Source organism: Phoenix dactylifera, chromosome 13, assembly GCF_009389715.1.
Source record: "Phoenix dactylifera cultivar Barhee BC4 chromosome 13, palm_55x_up_171113_PBpolish2nd_filt_p, whole genome shotgun sequence".
Lineage (NCBI taxonomy): Eukaryota > Viridiplantae > Streptophyta > Magnoliopsida > Arecales > Arecaceae > Phoenix > Phoenix dactylifera.
Genome location: NC_052404.1, coordinates 1,916,518 through 1,935,832, shown reverse-complemented (window position 1 = coordinate 1,935,832; position 19,315 = coordinate 1,916,518). Strand labels below are relative to the sequence as shown.

Here is a 19,315-nt window from a genome sequence, read left to right as displayed (position 1 = left end):
TAGAAAATTGTATGAATATTCTTGTAAAGTTACTATTTGCTTGTATACCCTTATAAAAATTTTTATTTGCATGCCTACCCATTAAAGGTATTTTAGTCATTTTAATTTGATACCGTTAATTTTTTAACGGCGTTAGATGGCATGAGTACATATGCAAAAATAAGAATAAAAAAGCTAATATCAATCCCCCCCCCCCCCCCCCCCCCCCCCCCCCCCCCCCCCCCCCCGCGCGTTACTTGTTTTTACTGGGTGCTATTTGTTTTTCTGCCCCTTTGTGTTTTTGTCTAGTTCGCTTAAATATAAGAGAATCGTAATCCGCACAGACCGAATCCGTTCACACTAATTCGCTCTGATATGGTGCAAAAGCAAAGAGCAATCCGAATTTTTATATCAATACCTCTTAGTTGATTCTTGGATAAGCTACACTTACTTATTTTTATCTTCCTTTTAATATTTTAGATATATATTGATAAATTTAAATATTTTTTATTCAAAAATTTTGACAAAGCAAAAGGTACTGTATTAAAAATACTTTTAAATACTATTTCAAGTGAACTCAAATTTGGAAGGAAAAAAATGCTTTTGAATTATGAATTCAAACATAAAGGAAACAAACTTAGTTGATCTAACTTAGGTAGGATTTGATGCAAGGAAAACCACTCCCCTTTATCAAAGATTAACATGTCAACGGGTTAGCACAGGTTGAACCAACAAGTCAACAACCATCCCATAGTTTGATACATCCCACAGGTATCTCTTGTTTCTGCATTGCGCCGTAAAACTCTGCTTTAGTTTTCATGTTCAAGCTTACAACCATACTTAAAGTTTTGGCAACCATAATTTTAAAATTCTACACATGTATCATGAGGTATGGGTTTCTTCGATTAAAAATTGAATTTTGCTTAAAAATTTTATCTCTAACTGATAAAACATGAAGATAGAGTCAAACTAGAGACAATGCTCACTTCATATTGTTGGTGAAGCACTACAGAAAATGATTGCAAACGTTTAACATGCCATCAATCTTAATTCCCTTGGACGCATCTCAATCCGCCTATATATCAATCACTTCTCTTCAAAGAATGCTCAGATGACTGGTTTGCAGGATTAAAATCGTAGCTAAATATTGTTCTCTTTCCATATATATATATATATATATATATATATATATATATATATATATATATATATATTAAATATCATTTCTATAGGTTCAATTGACATGACAATATGCAAGATATCATGTGATATACGTTATTCTATATTTAAATGTTATATGTGGATTCAGACAATGATATTTTCTATTGCAAATTACAATAAAAATATTTATAAACTTTGCTCGAAAGAAAAAAAATATCTACGAATCTTATGCATCACAACTATATTTATTATTAACTTAATCGTCAGAGATATCGAGGAAATGATACCAATTTATTTATCATCATTCTGATCCATCTAAATAGATGTTGCAAATAATACTTAATATATAGGATTTCTAATCGGTCGGGGTAGTTGCTGAACTATAAAATGTAAAATTTGTGCTTATGGAAATTATCGAATGATTGGAGCTGAAACTGATCTATCTCAGTTAGATGTCTCCGATCTACGATCTTTCATAAACTAATGATTCCATAGCTCGGATGCTGCTCATTTGGAAAATTGTCTCATTTGTTCAATCATGATCTGAATGAGTCAAACATACTCTAAAAATTCTTGTTCATATATAGATCCCATATATCTCGATGCATCCACTGAAAACTTTTGTTAAGGGTTTGTTTGGTTCTCGTAAGCACCCATATTGGACCCACAAGCCAGCAGTTTGGGTCGAATATGGTTACAGATGTTCTAGCAATAAATCCTACTTGGCTCAAAGATGGATTGTAATCAAACAAAAACAGTCATTATGTCAACTTGCAAAGCCAGTAGACAGAGTAGAAAGAAGGGTTGTTTATTCTGTTTTGGAAAGTCATCAATGGAGATTTATACATTTCCTAAACGTCCGTCCGTCGGCGCTCGGGAGGCTCGAAAACGAGGCACGATGGACTCGAAAACGAGCAGTTTGGACAGCCGACACCTCGAGTTTGGCCCAGGCGTTTTTTTTTTTTTTGTTAAGGCAGACATGTCAAACTTAAGGCTGCAAATGGGTCGGGTCGGCTGGCCCAGGCGTTTTTTTTTTTTTTTTTTTTTTTTGTTGAGGCAGACATGTCAAACTTAAGGTTGCAAATGGGTCGGGTCGGCTGCCCAGACTTTTTTTTTTTTTTTTTTTGTTAAGGCGGATATGTCAAACTTAAGGCCCGACCCGCGTAGATCCGATCCGATCCGAATTTTAAGACCCGCGGATCCGGATCGGGTTCTAAAATTGGACCCGAATTATTTTCTGGATCGGATCTGGATTCATTGAACGGATCCGACCCGACCCGAATGGATCTGAAGAGGAAAAAAAAAAAAAAAAGGAGGAAAAGCAAAAAAAAGTTTTATTTTTTTTTTTTATGTAGGTCGTGGCACTATTGGTCCGTGAGGAACCTCTCTCGGTCTATTACATCTGGAGTCTCGGTGGCAGGCTTTTTTTTTTTCTTTTTTTTTCTTCTGTTTTTTGGTTTCTGTTTTTTTTTAACTTTTGCAGGGAGGGAGTGAGGGAACACCGAACTGAATATGGGTCATGTGCATGTTTTCTGCCATGGAATTGGATTTTGGAAGAAGGTCTGGGATTTTTTTTGTCCTCGTGAGAGGGGAGCCGGGAGACACCAAGTTCCGTCCAATCAGTCATATGGACAAAAAATAGTGTGATATGAAATTTGGCTTGTAGACCGACTTAGTCAGGGGTCATCTGTTCTGACTGGAGGTCAATTGCAAGTCTTTCAAGTCATGGGTCACCCAGCACCTCATAATTATGATATGATCAAATTAGATTTGCCCAAATCTTTTTTTTTTTCTTCTAATGCAAAAGGGGTAGGGAGAGGAAGAGACAAGCTCACCCCCGCGTAGTAGCCCCCACTGGGCCCCCGCCCCGCCAGGAGAATGTTCGATACGGGCAGATATGATCAAATTAGATTTGCCCAAATCCTTTCCCAAAAGCGCAAAAAAATTGGACCTAATTTGGATCCGAATCCAATCCGACTTGGATCCGGACTCGATCCGAACCCAATCCGACCCGATCCGACCTTCAACTAGGTCGGATCTAGGTCCAAAATTAGAATCCGAATAAAAAATCGGGTCGGATCGGGGTCACCCAGGATCCGACCCGACCCATTTGCATCCCTAGTCAAATTATATGTGTTCGGACACATCCAATAAAATTAGAAAATAAAATATCACGGAATATCCTAAGCATAGTTCACAACGTATCACCTGCGAGGTTAGTCATATAAACGGCCATCCAATCTGCATCACCGTTCACTTCTTTAAAGACGTGCTTGGCCTCAAGAGCCACTCCGTCGTCGTCCAACAACCAAATATCACGTAGCAGGTCTTTTTCTAAGCTACTCGAGCTCCTCTGGATTCAACCTATCACGGTAATTGGAGTCCCCTCCTATAATGATGAAGGTGAACTGCGGTACCCGGTTACGTGCCCATCGCTTGCAATTCAGTTTCAAAAATAATAGTGCCTGAAAGCTGGCAGCAATCAGCCACAGCCACTTGCAAGCGCGAGTCCCTCATAACGAACCCGCGCCCTCTCTCTCCCACCGTCCAAAACCGAACCGGCTTAGGCGTTCGTCCGAAGCAATATTAAAGAAACCCAGCCCTGGTTTGCCTGTGCCCCGCACGTGAGGCACCAGGCTCCGTACAACGCCATCCGTGTGACCCTCGAGCTGACGGGATTCCCGTAACTCGCCCGGGAACCAAGGTGCAAGAAAAGGAGGAGAGAAGCCGGTAAGAAGAGGAGGAGAACCCCCTGGCCTCGTAAAGAAACGCCGCCGGAAACGCTCGCTCCTCTCTCCGCGGCAGGGGCGATGGCCCCCGCTTATCCCGAGAGGTTCTACGCCGCCGCCGCCTACGTCGGATTCGGCGGATCTACCGTCTCCTCCGCCCGCGCGATCTCTCGCTTCCAGAACGATGTCGCTCTCTTGCTCTACGCCCTCTATCAGCAAGTAAGATCCCTGCCCTAATCCGCCATTTCTGAAGGACTTCTTGTCGATCTGGTGCTCTTTCTTGTGAATGTTGCCCGTTCTTGATCTATCTTTGCTTGTCAAATTGAGAACTCTGTCCATGAACTTAACGCCCGAGTTCTTAGATCTGGGATTGGGTGCTAAGATTATGTCGGTATTGCTGATTTGGATGTGGATTGGAGGTTATTGGCTGTGTGATCGTGAATTTCTTGGATCATTGTTGGCTTTGTGATGGTGGGGTGATGACGAACAGAAATAGTGCAATTTAGCTGCTGAAGATATGGTATTTTTATTGTTTATTTTGCTTTTTTTTTTTGACTGCAGGCAACTATAGGGCCTTGTACTGTTCCGGAACCCAGTGCGTGGAATCCTGCGGAGCATAGCAAGTGGACAAGGTTGGTGTTACTTGTGCCCGCGGTGAATGGTATCTTGGATCACAGAAATACAAGTACAATAATTCGTTCCTTATTTCAAATCCTAGAGGAAATTAGATTGCTTTTTACCTTTTGAAATCTCAGATATTTGCACATTTACAAGAATTACTGAAAGAAGATGGGCAAGTATTACGGTCAGGTTCATGGCCCCTCTGATCTAATTGTACTGTCCACAGTTCTTTTTTCCGAACAACAACCTTTTTTTTTTTTTTTTGAGACTTGCAGTGGGCTAGTATTATGAGGTGGGCATTCTTATCTGCTATCAATTTTATGTATGTTTACTCATGACGTCTAGAGTTGCTTTTGTTCTAGAAGATGGTACACATGCTAACTAAAGAAATTATAGGGGATCTCATCTAATGTTAGGCAGGTCTCGTTGATAAGAAACTGAAATGAATTTCGTAGAAGTTCCTTAAAGCATTACATAAGCTTCAGAAACTTATCAGTTATCATAGTTGGACCTTGTTAAAAGAATTTTAATTAAAATCAGACTCCAACAATGAGTGAATAATGCTTATTTTCTCTGCTTCTTCCCTTCTGCAGTATATATAATTAATGGTTTCGGGAAGCTACTTTAGATGAAAAGAAGGTAAACAATTCCCATTATTAAGAAAATAAAAATAGATACTAATACCCCCCCGTAATAAGGGAGAATAACTGAAGAAAAACAAATAGGTGATACCAGAAGGAGGCTTATTGCAAATTCTTATCCATGCATGACTGTGATCCAATATCAACAGATTCAAAGGATGTGCCATAGTATTCTTTTTTAAATCTTTATCATCTTCTATATTCAAGCCTTCGGAAATTTGTGGCTTCCTTTCTTCAAATGTTGCCACCTCCATTCATATGGGAAAATTGACCCCAAAAATTATCATTTTGCCCCAAAAAGGGGTTGCCTGACCACAGGCAAATCTTCTTGCTGAGATAGTATACTAATTAACAAGAGATTGAGTCTTCCACGTAGGTGAAAATGTGGAACAAAATGAAAATCTCATCCTCCAAGTTGCACAGGTGTCCCTTACCATCTACATTCACATCTGGATGATAATTAAATATTAAATTTCAATTTGCTAGAGCAAACTAGATAGAAAGCTTGGTGATGAGAGCGAAATGGAGAAAGATTGCTTGCACATTGATGAATCTAGGGGGCTAAGAATCATAGAGATTGGGTCAATTTATGGACGTACTATCCAGTCTCAAAAAAGAAGATAGTAAAGGTGTATGCTGACGATTGAGGGAAATAAAAGGGTTTAAAAATCTGTCTTTAGGCATGAGAAATAGATAAGACTCCTAAGGAAGGGATTCTAAAATTTTATTGTTTCTAAAGATGGTCCACTTAAATTACAGCAAGAGAAATCGGCAGATTTGAACAATAGAGATGCAGATTTTAATGCATTAGAGACTCAGGATTAGTGATGCACATGGTTGGGTTAGTGGACCATCCAGAACTGACCCATTCTTGTTGTTGCCAAAATTTTAACCAACAAGAACCAACCCATACCAAGATCGGTTTTAGCTTGACTCTTCATTTAATTTCAAGCAGAATTTGAGCTGTTTATGAACAACTTGTTTAAGAGATTTGATGAGAGCCTTAGGCCCCTCAAGGCTTTTGATACATTCAATTTCAGCTAATTTCCATAATCTCATCTCAATTTCATAGTCAGAATACATTCTTCTCCTTTTAAATTATGTTAGCCTTGATAAATAGAATACAGAGTTAGATTTTTATAAGTAGTTTCAAAAATTATGTAAGACTTTCCATATATAAACTTCAGCTTGTTAACTAGTCAGACATCCTAATTTGAGAGCTAGCAGCCATAGATGCTTCACTTGCTTAGCAGTCCTTGTTCTCAGGTTACCAGAAATGAAAAACTTAATTTACAGAAAATGATTTACTCAAAAAAATTCACTTTGAACAAGTAGTAAACAACTTCACCAACATATAATTTGTTCAACAACATCATAGAATAAGAAAGTCCAAAGATGAAATTGTGAATCCACGACCAGAAAATTACAACAGCTCATTTGAAAACAAAACAAAGCAAAAAAACAAGACAAACCCAATATTCTGTTTAAGAAAAAAAAGATTAACATAAAATAGCAGACATTTCTCAACTTCTTTAATATACCATTCAGATAAGCTTTTCTCATCATGATATGTGTCACAACTTCTTGGAAAGGGTGAAAGAGAGTTTATGTTTCGTCACATTCGATAGCTCAGACCTTGTTGTAGTATCTTTTTTTTTTCTTTTTTGTGCTTAATTATATTTATTAACCTTGATGTAATATTTCCTATGAGTAATGTGTATCAAGCTTCTTCCTAGTGAATAGTCATACAAGAAGACATATTTAAATAATCTTATAATATTTAATAGAACTCTGAATTCATTACTTCTAGTATTTCCTGCTTTTTGGATTATGGTTTAAAGTTTGTCATCTGGATATATGGTCTGGACTACTGTTTATTATGCTTTCAGTTGGCATGGGCTTGGAAAAATGGCTTTCGCAGAAGCAATGCGTCTTTTTGTGAAAATCTTGGAGGTGCTTACAAGCCTAAGATTGTTTTTAAGATGATCTCAATGTACAATAGCTGACTCCTTTTAGCATTTTCAATAGGAGGAAGATCCTGCGTGGTATTCAAAGGCACCTGAATATATAGTTGAGCCTACTACAGGAATGGAAATGCATGTAAGTATATTGAGGCTAAGATGGACTTCGCTTTTTGATGAATTGATTTTCCTTCAGAACTTATCCTTCATCAAGTATCTCTACATTTATCGGGTCCCTTGCATTTTTTTGGTTTTAATTTTTCATTAATTGAAGTAATCATCTCTAGCGGAGATTTCATTGGTGTGAAAAATTCACATGTACGCTGTACATCATGATCATCCAATCCTTTCCGATCATGATAGAGTTGGCTATGTGCATGGTCAAAATTTCAGGGTTTTAGGATTTTATCTTGGGGAAAGATTCAAAATTTGGAAAACTATGGAAAAATTGCCAAAAGTTCAGACAGAATTTGGATAATCAAAAGTTAGGATAAAAAGTCCAATTTTTGATCTGCAGTAAGGGTGCCATGTGGCGAACTGACAAGAAGGAACACCTTAGAAGGGAAGATGTACATATCGAAGTCCAAACTGCATGTAGAGAAGCTTCTGAGACAAAAAGAAAAGTCCCAAATGTTGACAGCATCTAGGACATAGAACAATACATATGCCTCCTTCAACCCTCTCCTACCAACACCATTGATGATACTGTTTCAAACAAATGCCTGAACTAAGCTACAACTCTGGTCATTGGGCATATGATAAGATGTCACACTAAGGAAATGGTCTTAAACAATCAAAAGAAGGTTTAGTGCATTTTCATATTTTATAATGTTCGAGAGAAAAGTAAGGTTGAAAGAGAAGGACTGAGTTCTGTTAGGGAGATGAGTTATAGGAAGAAGGAATGATGGTGGTGAAGAGGGAAAATGAGGAAAAAGGTTAGATAGTCTTGACATTGTGGGGTAGACGCTATAACTTAGTTTAGAAAGTCTGCTCGAAAGGTCAGCTGGAATTTAGCATTCGTACATTTTGTAGCCATGATTTCTTTGAAACTGGAGTCAGAAACAGGATTTAACACCACTAGTGTTCTTATGATGTAATTCAATCAGAATTATAACCTCCCATTAACTAGGAAAAAAAAAGCAGTTGAAAAGCAATAAAGGAAAGCCATCATGTTGCTAAGTTCTCTCTCCTTCAAAACCTTAATCTCATGCTGACTTTCCATAATTTTTAGCCAGGATCTCCCCCCCACCCCCTCAAATACTTGAGAAAGTTGATCCACGGGGAATCCATTCTCCTACTAGCTAAGTCATTCGTCGTTCTTAACATTTTTTCCTCATGTTTGTTTATGTAGAATAAGATCAATTTATAAACTAGTATTGGATCTTGCAAAATTGATACTTCCCATTGGCCTACCACACCTTATCTGATATGTCTTATTTATTGGACTGTAACTATTCCTTAACATTTCTTCTTATTTTTTATAAAACATTCACATTCTTTTGACGACCTTGATCTCTGGATGCTTGCCGAGGCTCCCATCTAGCATCTAGGCACTAGGTTGTTGCCTGTCTTGATCTACAATCTTTTAAAATATTGAACATGACCATATTGGAGATTTTTACCACCTATTATGATACTTACATGTACTTCGATGTTTATGCTGCTATAATTCTTGTCGCGCCATCAACCATGAATCCTTTGCTGCCTTTATCTAATCTCCTTGCCCTTATAGTCAATATTTTTTCGCTGAAGTGTCTTCATTCTAACTTGATATCATGACCCTATTATTTAGCTAGAGATCCATTCTTTTGCCCAAACAAACTACCAATTCCATAATCTTTAATCTCCTTCCAAAGTATTAAATCCTTCTAAGTTCCTGCCAGAAAGTTTGCCAACTTTGGTGAAATGCAGCATTAAAGTTGCTAACACCAATCTAGCATTTCCCCTCATTTTTTGCAAAAATTTTAAACATGAAAAAACAAATCTAGTTTGATATTATCAAGGACTTAAAAGATATTTTCTCCTCCAATTAAGGATATGAATTATCTACACAGCTTGCACTGTGACGACACTTTGAATGTGAGCTTCAGACCTGAAAATTGAGTTGCATTTATAGTATCTGTGCGTATATTATCAAACGCAAATCCCTTGGATTATGTCAATTCAATTTACCTTCCTACAAAATCTAACATTTTCATATGTATGCTGGTTTATCAATGCATTGATATCATTATGATTTGATTTTTATATAGGATGATATTTGTGTGGAATGTATTTTTCCTAAATATTTATTCTTGTGGGTAGTGTATGCAGAAACTCCTACCCACATGTGATTTAGAAGTTCCACTGTTCTATTTTTCAAAGTTTTAAACATGCTCTTTATCTAACTTATGGAACTTATGTATATAACATCATTCTATATTTCTTTTTTCCAGACAAATACCAATAACAAAGATCCAGTGTTCTTACTTTAAATATAGTGTTTTATTCATGCATATATAATTTCTCTGTTTTGCTGCAGAAGCCAAAACTATGCTTGACCACTCCCAATGGAAATTCCTCTCCAAAGCCTAATACTATTTCCACCGAAATTGGAGATATGTCAGAGACTCAAGATAAAGATATTACAATGGAGGGCCTTGGTTCGGTTACTATGTATGATCAATGGGTTGCACCTCCATTATCAGGACAACGTCCAAAGCCTCGATATCAGGTGCGCAGCAATCCTGTCCTTTGATGATCAATATTGTCCTTATGTTGTAAGCTTCATTCCAGCATTCAGCTGATTTTTCAAATTATCACAGCATGGATCAGCTTTATTGCAAGAAAAGATGTACATCTTTGGTGGGAACTACAATGGCCGTTATCTTAATGACCTTCAGGTGTGCATGGCTAATGATAATCATTCTCTCATGGTACTCATTTTGGATAAAAATAGCGATACTTATGGATTAGTTGCCAGTGATGAACTTACACTCTTTGTAACTTAAAAATGAACTATGATTTTTTGTCAGAAAAAAAAATTATGATTTAGCTTTCTGTTGTGTGGGTTTGCAATTTTTGTCTAAAAATATCTTATGCCATTTTCTGGGAGACAACAACTCTAGAGAAATGGAAATCTTATTGGTACTAGCTGTATAAAATTTTCTTTTTGATTCTAACTTTGTTCTTGATAGAATAATTAAATTAATCTCATCTAAGTGATGTAGTTACATTCTTTTTCTTTTTGGGCAAAGGTTCTGGACTTGAAAACTTTGACATGGTCTAAGGTGGTGGCTAAATCCACCTCTGATTCTGGGGAATCAACAGTCTCAATGCCAGTTGCTCCCTGTTCTGGCCACTCGCTGGTAATCAGAAAATGAATTCTCCTTTACAATACCTAGACTTGCTGGAATTTATTTGAGATGATCAGTCTGTAAAGTATCACATCCATGGACCATGGTTACTATCTGTTTTTGTTTTTCGCTCCTTGCAGATTACATGGAGAAGCAGAATTCTGTCTGTCGCAGGGCACACAAAAAATCCTTCTGCAACTGTTACAGGTTTGTGCAATTCTATTTACAATCTTTTCTGGCACCATTTTGTTTCTTTGTCACCATAGTTCCTAGTATCAATGGCTTGTGCCATTTATATTTATTTTGTTTTTTTTATGATAGTGAAGGAATTTGATCCGCAGACTTGCATGTGGTCAAACATAGAGACTCAAGGGAAGGCACCAGTATGTTTCTTCTTGCTTATGTTTCAGGAAACTTGTGGACTGCTAGCTTTTTCCTTATGACGTCGATTATTTTAATTTCCTAAGATGTTCTTTCTAGCTCAATCCTCTGTAAGTTAAAGTACAGGTATCCTTCACACGTCAAGATGGAGTACATCTAATGACATTTTTTCTGCTAATGTTAAAGGAATCTAGTGCAATAAATTCTAGTAATTACTGAAAAGTCATGATTATGCTCTAAATTTTATGATCTTCTATTGGTAGTTTCCTTGAGTAAGATGCCTTCTGTATAATTACCAAAAGAGCTTATTCCTTCCACTAACTCTACAAGTGTTTGTAGCATAGAGCAATGCTACATCATCATAAAATAATGCTTAAGATGAAAACAAACACTGTATGGGGAATGAATGTGATGTGACATTATTTTAAAATTTAAGGGAAAAATTCCAGATTCAGTTGCTTTTATTTTTATTCTTATGCTTCTTTCAAATTCCAGAAAATAATAAACAAAATCACCATTGGATTCTTTATTTTAAATTTGATTTCTCTTGTAGGTCTCGCGTGGAGGTCAATCAGCGACCCTTGTTGGAACAAGATTAGTCATGTTTGGTGGTGAAAATGCAAAGAGATCTCTCTTGAATGATTTGCACATTCTTGACTTGGAAACCATGACCTGGAATGAAGTTGATTATATGTAAGTGACAGAAAACAGTTTCTTTCTCTCTTTTTTAGTGAAATAATACATAACCATAAGCATCTAGCCTTTTCCAACTATTTGGCATCAGTTTTATGGATCCTCATGCGCCAAGTATTTCTATTTAAGGTCATCTCTGATGTTATTCCAAGTTTCTCCATCTCCTTTCTCACAACCTTCGTCCATGTTATCTTAGGCTTTCCCCTTCTTTTTTTACCACTTTCAACACAAACCTAAGTACTTCTTAATGGAGCATCCTTGAATCTTCATTGAGTTTGAAATAACAAAGTACTTCTCCTAAAGAATTTTCTTACTTTATGTTTGAAATACTTATTTAATCTTTCTTCAGAAATGGAATATTTTTGATGGTGGTATAACTGCTTTGTATTTACAATCCTTCTTTTGATATACTTGTAGGCTGCTAACTTTGAGTTTGAGTTCCTCTTAGGCTGATCTTATTGTGTTGGTACATTTGGAATATTTATGGTATCATGATCATTACATATTTACAATTGAAGAAAACATCAGCCTAAAGTATATCTTAAACAAGTGCCTTCTTTCAATCCTATCTTTGCTATTTTTTTCAGCGGCACGCCTCCTTCTCCGAGGTCAGATCATGCTGCTGCATGCCATGCGGAGCGATATCTTCTAATTTTTGGTGGGGCCTCACATGCTATGTGCTTTAATGATCTGCATGTCCTTGATTTGAAGAGTGTAAGTTGGTTGCTTTTATTTTTATATGCTTTTTTAGTAGTCAAGGATTTAAATATCTCAATAAAAAAAATTTGGCTGTACTGCAGATGGAATGGTCCAGACCGAAACAACATGGTGTGACTCCAGCTTCACGAGCTGGCCATGCAGGCGTAACAGTAGGAGAAAACTGGTTTATTGTTGGTGGTGGCAATAATAAGAGTGGTAAATTTGAAATTTCTGCCCATACCAGTTATTTATTTATTTATTTATTTTACGTGCACTTTTCATGCATTGGAACCATATGCTACTATTAATAATGTCTGTGCGGTGTGATCTCTCTATTCAAGAATTCACACTCTAAGTGTTCTTCCAAGCTTTTTACTTCTTAGTGTCCTGTGAATCAACAGTGACCTTTTTTCCATTAATGAAGCAAGATATTATAGAAAATGGCATCACATTTGCTGAGGACTTTTGAGGACGAAATTGTCCGCACATTAAAAATTCCATCCCTGTCCAGTTTATTGAATTTCTGGCATTGAGATGATTATAATTTGTTAGTACTATGAGTGATCTGAATGTCTTTTATGACCAACTCACCAGAGCTATATTGATTCTACAAAGTGCAAGTGGTTTCTTAATGATTTTTGGTTTGGCACCTGATCTTTCACCAGAACTAGTTTTGATTCTATAAAGGAATGTACAAGCCAGAAAGAGCAAATCTAGATAATGGAGTTTGTGATTCAGCAATGCATGTCAAATGTTAGATTTTTTTTTTTCATGGATCAAGGAGAAAAAGGTATATGTTGTCACTAAAAATATAAGACATTTGCTTCCAATTTACTTCTCTTTTAGAATTGCATGTTAAAAAATAAATCAGCAATTTCTATACAAGAAGGTTCCTAATGGAACTTGATGAGTTTGCTTCTTGGATTGTTTATCTTCAGAGGAGAAGAAACTAGAAAAGGATTTTCTTATTCTGATATTGGATACTCAAAGGTTTTGTAAACAATTTAAATTCATTTAAATAATTCTGAAATGTCTGCTCCAATTGCTTACCATGCAAAAATTAGAGAGAATTGCTCACATTGAGTGGATCCAGAGAACCTCAATTATGGGATGTTCAAAGTCATAATTATACTTATCAAAAATGATACTGCTACATTCATCACATTCTGACCATTCATCAACTTCCAAAAGTCAACTAGCCTTATAGGATATATGGTATAGGGTTCAGCTTTTTGGCTACAACCTAAGTTAGTTCCAGTTTATTATGTTTTCTGAATTTCAGTCCATTTAATTAGGTTTCCCGTTTCTCTTTCTTGATCAATCAGATAAAATCAAAACTGCTCTCCATGTTGGGATGTCCTCTAATTGTATGTCTTTTTTTCTTAACCACTTTATGTTCTCAAGTTGAATGAGAAGTATGGCTACAAGAAATGTTCCTCTGTTATGATATTTGACACTTGCTTCAAGTTATATCATTCAATAGATCACCATATATAAACAAAGAATAAATGCAAGGAAAGAGTAATGGCTGATACATTTTCAATACAAAGAGAAAAAATGTATACTGCTCATGTGCTTAGATTTTTGCTACAATGCTGGTTCTTTTGGCCTTTTGTGTTTTGTGTTGATTCTATAACCTGCTTCTTTGCAGGGGTCTCTGAAACTCTTCTTCTTAACATGTCCACATTTACATGGTCGGTTGTCACTACCGTCCAAGGACGTGTACCCCTTGCTAGTGAGGTGAGTTTCATTTCATTTATCTTTTCCCAGTTCTCAGGGTTCTTAAATTGTAATAAAACCAAGAATTGCTGAAAGGAAATAGGCTTTGTGCTTAAATGTTTATACGATTAGGCCTTTTGTGCATTTATTCAATTTTTCCACAAGCAAACTCCTTCATTTATGTAATGCAGAGTCTGTTAAACCGGTCGGAACCGACCGGTTTAGGCTGTACCATACCGGTACCGGTCAGCACCAATACGGTATAGTCATATAATTTGGTTCCGACCCTAAAGCGAATGGCTCCTTGCCCGTACCGGTGCGAACCGGTACAAGCCCGGTACCGGCACAGGGGAAGAAGAAGAGGAGGAAGAGAAAAGAAGAGGAAGAAAGAAGAGGAAGAAGAAGAAGAAGAGGAAGAAAAAGAGAAAGAAGAGAAGAAGCCTACTTGTCGCACCGGGCCTCGGGCCAATGAGGATCACTCGTCTTGCTCGCGGTTCTAGCCCCATCTTTGCTCGCGGGAGAAGGGGGAAAGAGAGGAGAAGAGAGGAGAGAGAGGAAGAAAGGAGAGGAAGAGAGTTCGGGAAGGAGGAAGAAGAGAAGGAAAAATAAAAAATAAAAAAGGAGCGTCCGCGCGCAGGGCAGCGTGCCTGCGCGAATCCATGTGCAGGGAACCGCACCCGCGCGTGGTTCCCCGTGCTCGTATGCAGTTCCCTGCATAGGGCAGCGAGCCCACGTGGCACCGCACTCTAGCGCGAGCCCACGCGGCCCTGCGTTTTTTTTTTTTTTTTTTTGCGATTGGCTGGTTTGGTACCAGTTCCAACCGGTATCGAACTGGTATCGGTCCCCACCGGTACGTCGGTTCGGTTGGTTCCGCGTACCTTGAGATTGTAATGTTAAGTCCGTTGGTCCCAATACTTGTTATCTTATGGCAACTGCCAAGTATTTAGACCATACCACTACAGTGCTGAAATTGAAGGCTTATAGGAAATCAATGCGATAGCACGATCATGGTGTGGGCATCTTACTACTGGGAAATTTTCATTCCTAACGTCTTTCAAATCAGTGAAGTCAAATTGATGTGTACAACAACTATTCTCTTTACTTCACGTCATTCAAGTTTCTGGATGGTGCTTAGGGAAGTATATATGATTATAGGTTAAGACTTAAATCACAAATAGAATATGTTTTGTGTAATTTTTACTTATATAATGTTGTAGCATTGGAATGAATAGTTCCTACGAACAAGCACTTTGTAAGATTGTGTGTGTCAAATAAATAATAGTACATCCAATGAAAACAAAGCTCATTGCAGGAGCTTGCCTTTTTTTTCTTTTCTCGTCTCTTGTTACATTTAGTTTTTGATCAGCATAATCCCTACATAGGATTTCTGAATTGCCTTGTCACTTGAGAAATGTTATTGTTTTATTCTATAGAAAATGGATCCATTGTTCTTGTGAGATATAATATAGTCTCAATGTTCATAAAATCCACCTTAAATTACTTTGCACCAGCACTTTTGGCTAGCAACCAGTTGTTTCTGATGTCGAACCAATGTTTCAAATTTGTTTCTGTGGCAGGGCCTGAGTTTGGTTTTCGCATCCTTCACCGGAGAAGATGTTATTATTTCTTTTGGAGGATACAATGGGCATTATAGCAATGAGGTTGGTGATTAAAAATATTTCTCTCTGTAGATATTTTTTATGATTTTCTTTTCCTGAGTCTTTTTTTTTGGTGGTCAGGTCTATGTTCTCAAACAGAGCTGCAAATCAAATGCACAGACCAGGATAGTGGACGGACCCGATAGTATAACCACAAGTAGGGCTGTGGAACCTGAGATTGAAACAGCTCAAGAGGGGAAAGTGAGGGAAATCATGATGGACAATGTTGATCCACTGCCTGCGGTAATTTGGGAAAATGCATTCCACAATTGTAGTTCCAGAAATTTTAGCAGAATCTATATAAAACTATTAGAACTCTTTCCCACTCTATGCATATTCATACTTGTATAATGAAAACATAATTATGTCTATGCATACGTAGAAGTTAGTTGCATAGATGCATAAACATGAAAAGGATTTTCACAGCTCTTATATGAGACTGTGAATTTCCTATTGGATATGTAGACATTTCAACTTATTTGAACCATTAAGATGACCAACCTTTTTGACCTGTCACATTTGTTGCAATTCTTAGAATGTCAGAAATGTGGAAACAAGTGAGAAACTTGTATCAGCCCTTAAAGTGGGGAATGAAGAATTGAGAGCAACAATTACCAGGGAACAATTCGAGATGGTCCATCTTAAGCAAGAGCTAGCTGATGCAGAGTCACGAAATGCAAACCTTACAAAGGTTAGCTTCATTAGTCTTTTGTCACCTTCAAGAAAAAGAGGATGGTTTCTTTGACCATGATTCTATTTCCCCTCTTGATTCTGCTCTTACTTATAATGCTTTTGACATAAGTTCATGTGTCATTTTAATTTCATTGGTCACTTAATTAGATTGGAGATGCCATTAAATTTTTAATGGAGCTGCAAAACTGATTCTTGCTTACATTAGAATTTTCTGCTGTTGCATAAACTTCTACATATTGCATGAGGAGTATTCCATCAGTGGAATTATTTCCTTGATCATAACCAACAAAGAAGTTTATATTGAATTGCTGTTGACCCTATGCTTCAGAATATATTGAACTTCTAACAAGAAAAAGATATGTCACAAATGATGATGAAATTGTGTCTTTTGTACATCTGGTGTTTGAACTTGTCTTTGCTACAAACTTTTTAGGAGCTTCAATCTGTCCGTGGTCAGCTTGCTGCTGAACAGTCAAGATGCTTCAAACTTGAGGTATGCTCTCCTTATACACCTTTTACAGTGCTGGATTTTCAATTAACTGTTATTTGCTCGTTGATGTCGGAGCATATTCCTGCCTATATCTCAACTCGTCAGAATAGTTGCCTTACTAGTTGACAGTTTATGGTTTGGAGTGCCCAATAACATTCATTCATTCACTCACTCATTCATTCCTCCATTCATTTTGCTCTCTGATTCATTACAGAAGTTGCTATTATCAAAATAACCATTTTTTTTTTGAAATATTACTACACAATCTAATTTGAGGACAACAATTTAAAACCTTTTCGTCTTTATGGGCTTAAGGAAGCTTGCTTAAAGAACTTTTTTCACAAGGCAATGCTGTTATCAGTTTAAAATATAGTTTATCGGGTATGGTCGCATTTCAACATTGCTTTGGTTTAAGCCTTCTCAAGTTAGTCCTACCTGTCAGTACCTAATTTTCTTAACCTTATCTGCTTTGGTTCCTAAACCTTAAGGAGACCAGGGATGTAAGTGATACAGTCTTGTTCATAAGGGCTAGTTTTATACTAATTTAATTTTATACACTGTTCAAAAATAATCGGTTCCACTAGGGAGCATACGTACCGGATCTAGACAGTTAAGTACTTTCCTTTGTATAGGTTGATGTTGCAGAACTAAGACAGAAGCTACAGACCATGGATACTCTACAAAAGGAGCTTGAGCTGCTTCAACGGCAGAAGGCTGCTGCTGAGCAAGCAGCATTGAATGCCGAAAGGCGGCAGGGTTCTCGTGGTGTGTGGGGTTGGCTTGCTGGAACTCCCCCTGACAAGTCTGATTCCTGATGAGCTTGGAGGCCCTTTTCTCGGTCCATGCTGGTAGCATTATTGTTCATTGAATGTATATTTTCAGCATTTTCATTCAAGTGATGGAAGTAACAGATGTTATTCTTGCTTGTTTTCATTTATTTGTTATTTTTTAATTCTTATGTCATATACGCAACTTCTTAAGCATTGATCTTTCGTTATCATCCAACAGTTGTATCATAATGTATGTATTTCCTTGTATAAAGTTGCTCAAAGTACCGTGCGAATAAGTCTTTTTTGATTGGGAAACATCTGATCTAGTTGCTGGAACACTGCTGAAAAATATGAAAACTGTTGCACTTTGATGATATTGTGCCAAACACAATTAAACCCATCATTTATCCATATTCATGTGAACTAAATCCTTAAATCCAGATTCATTATGTACAGGCTGCAATCGATCTAATAAATATAATAGGTGTGGATCATAGAAGGATACTTTGCGATGGATGTATATAGATTTCTTGATTGCATCTGCACTATGAGTAATATTTGTTTTACAGAACCGCAGTCTCTTGATCATAATCATTTAGACCAAGGAGGGTCTTAACAGTTCCTAATTTTCAGCCTGAACCAGGCCTGAAGCTCAAGCAACAGGTTCTGAACCTCTTGATAATTATGCAGGTGCGTTATGATCATAGAGCTGGATGTCAAGGTTGCCTACAGTATTTCCCTATCCAAATGCATGTTTTTACCCAAAATAAAATCTGCAGTCTTATTTCCTCGACATTTTTCTCAACAAAAAAATCCTCATTATGATGCCTGTTTTCCAATTCTTTTCCTAACCTCATATGGGTTGATTGATCATGTTAATTTTCTTTTTCTTTCTTTCTTTCTCTTTTTTTTTTCTTTTTTTTTTTTTGAGGGAAAGGGAGGCTGCCACCCAATTTTATTAACGAGAATAGTTACAAAAAAGGCAGAAAAAGAGGGTTACAAATTAACAGATTAAGACAGATGCAAATGAAACAAAAGATAAGCCAAAATCTAAACAAAAGAAAAAGCTGAAGTATTCTTGGGATTCCCAAGGGTGGCCGAGTTCTTGAAAAGAATAATTCACAAGATGATAATAGTATCAGCCGATCTCCACTTTTTGGAAAAAAGATTCTATTCTCTCTTTCCATGTGCTGAAATTGATAGCTAAAGCAAACTGATCCTATGCCAATCGGAGTCGTTTTTTTATTCTATTTTAAACGGTGAGTATCCTTTAAAGTTGATGCCTTTTAACTCGTACCTCTCCGTTGACTAATAAATTTCCTAGCACACGAAGTTTGTCCTTTTCCAACATGCGGAAACCTACATTATTACAAGATTTTATTTTTGAAACTGCACTAAAAACAAAACGCATCAAAAGAATAACAAATCATGACCGATCAAAAAAAAATGGCATCCAAGTTGAAGTCGGTCTATCGAGATCGGCCGATACTGAGGCAAAAAGCGAGTCGGCCAAAAGCTGAAGAATAGCTTCAAGGCGAAGAAGGACAAATATCGTCATTTTAGAAGGTGAGTACAATCTGAAAGAAAGTCTACTTATCCGAAAGTTCTAGGACGTAAGACTTTAGATGCTTAAGTTAGTAAAAATATAGAGCAATAATAAAAAAAATAGAAATGAAGATTGCTCTAGAGTGTCTACTTAAGAGTCTCTCAGCCATCTCTATATAGGATGGGGCAAGAATTCATTATCTTAACTATCAGAAGGCGCAATACTCATATGATAACAGA

The 19,315-nt window shown here is 37.0% G+C and overlaps 1 protein-coding gene across 2 annotated transcripts; it reads left to right on the top strand.

Annotated features, from left to right (window-relative positions):
* The first annotated feature begins 3,748 nt into the window (after positions 1 to 3,748).
* Positions 3,749 to 17,820, top strand: LOC103707287 (acyl-CoA-binding domain-containing protein 6). 2 transcript variants are annotated; one of them, XM_008791714.4, is made up of 18 exons: positions 3,749 to 4,088; positions 4,431 to 4,501; positions 7,021 to 7,084; positions 7,160 to 7,231; positions 9,614 to 9,805; positions 9,897 to 9,974; positions 10,329 to 10,439; positions 10,568 to 10,634; positions 10,749 to 10,810; positions 11,362 to 11,501; positions 12,089 to 12,215; positions 12,302 to 12,416; positions 13,852 to 13,940; positions 15,497 to 15,580; positions 15,659 to 15,820; positions 16,113 to 16,268; positions 16,704 to 16,763; positions 17,393 to 17,820. In XM_008791714.4, the coding sequence occupies exons 1-18, from the start codon at positions 3,951 to 3,953 to the stop codon at positions 17,573 to 17,575; spliced, it is 1,971 nt and encodes a 656-aa protein (XP_008789936.1). In that variant the 5' UTR covers positions 3,749 to 3,950; the 3' UTR covers positions 17,576 to 17,820. The 2 variants fall into 2 exon arrangements, with proteins under 2 accessions (XP_008789936.1, XP_038988699.1); XM_039132771.1 differs by having other exon boundaries at positions 3,754 to 4,088; positions 4,431 to 4,554.
* Positions 17,821 to 19,315: the final 1,495 nt, after the last annotated feature.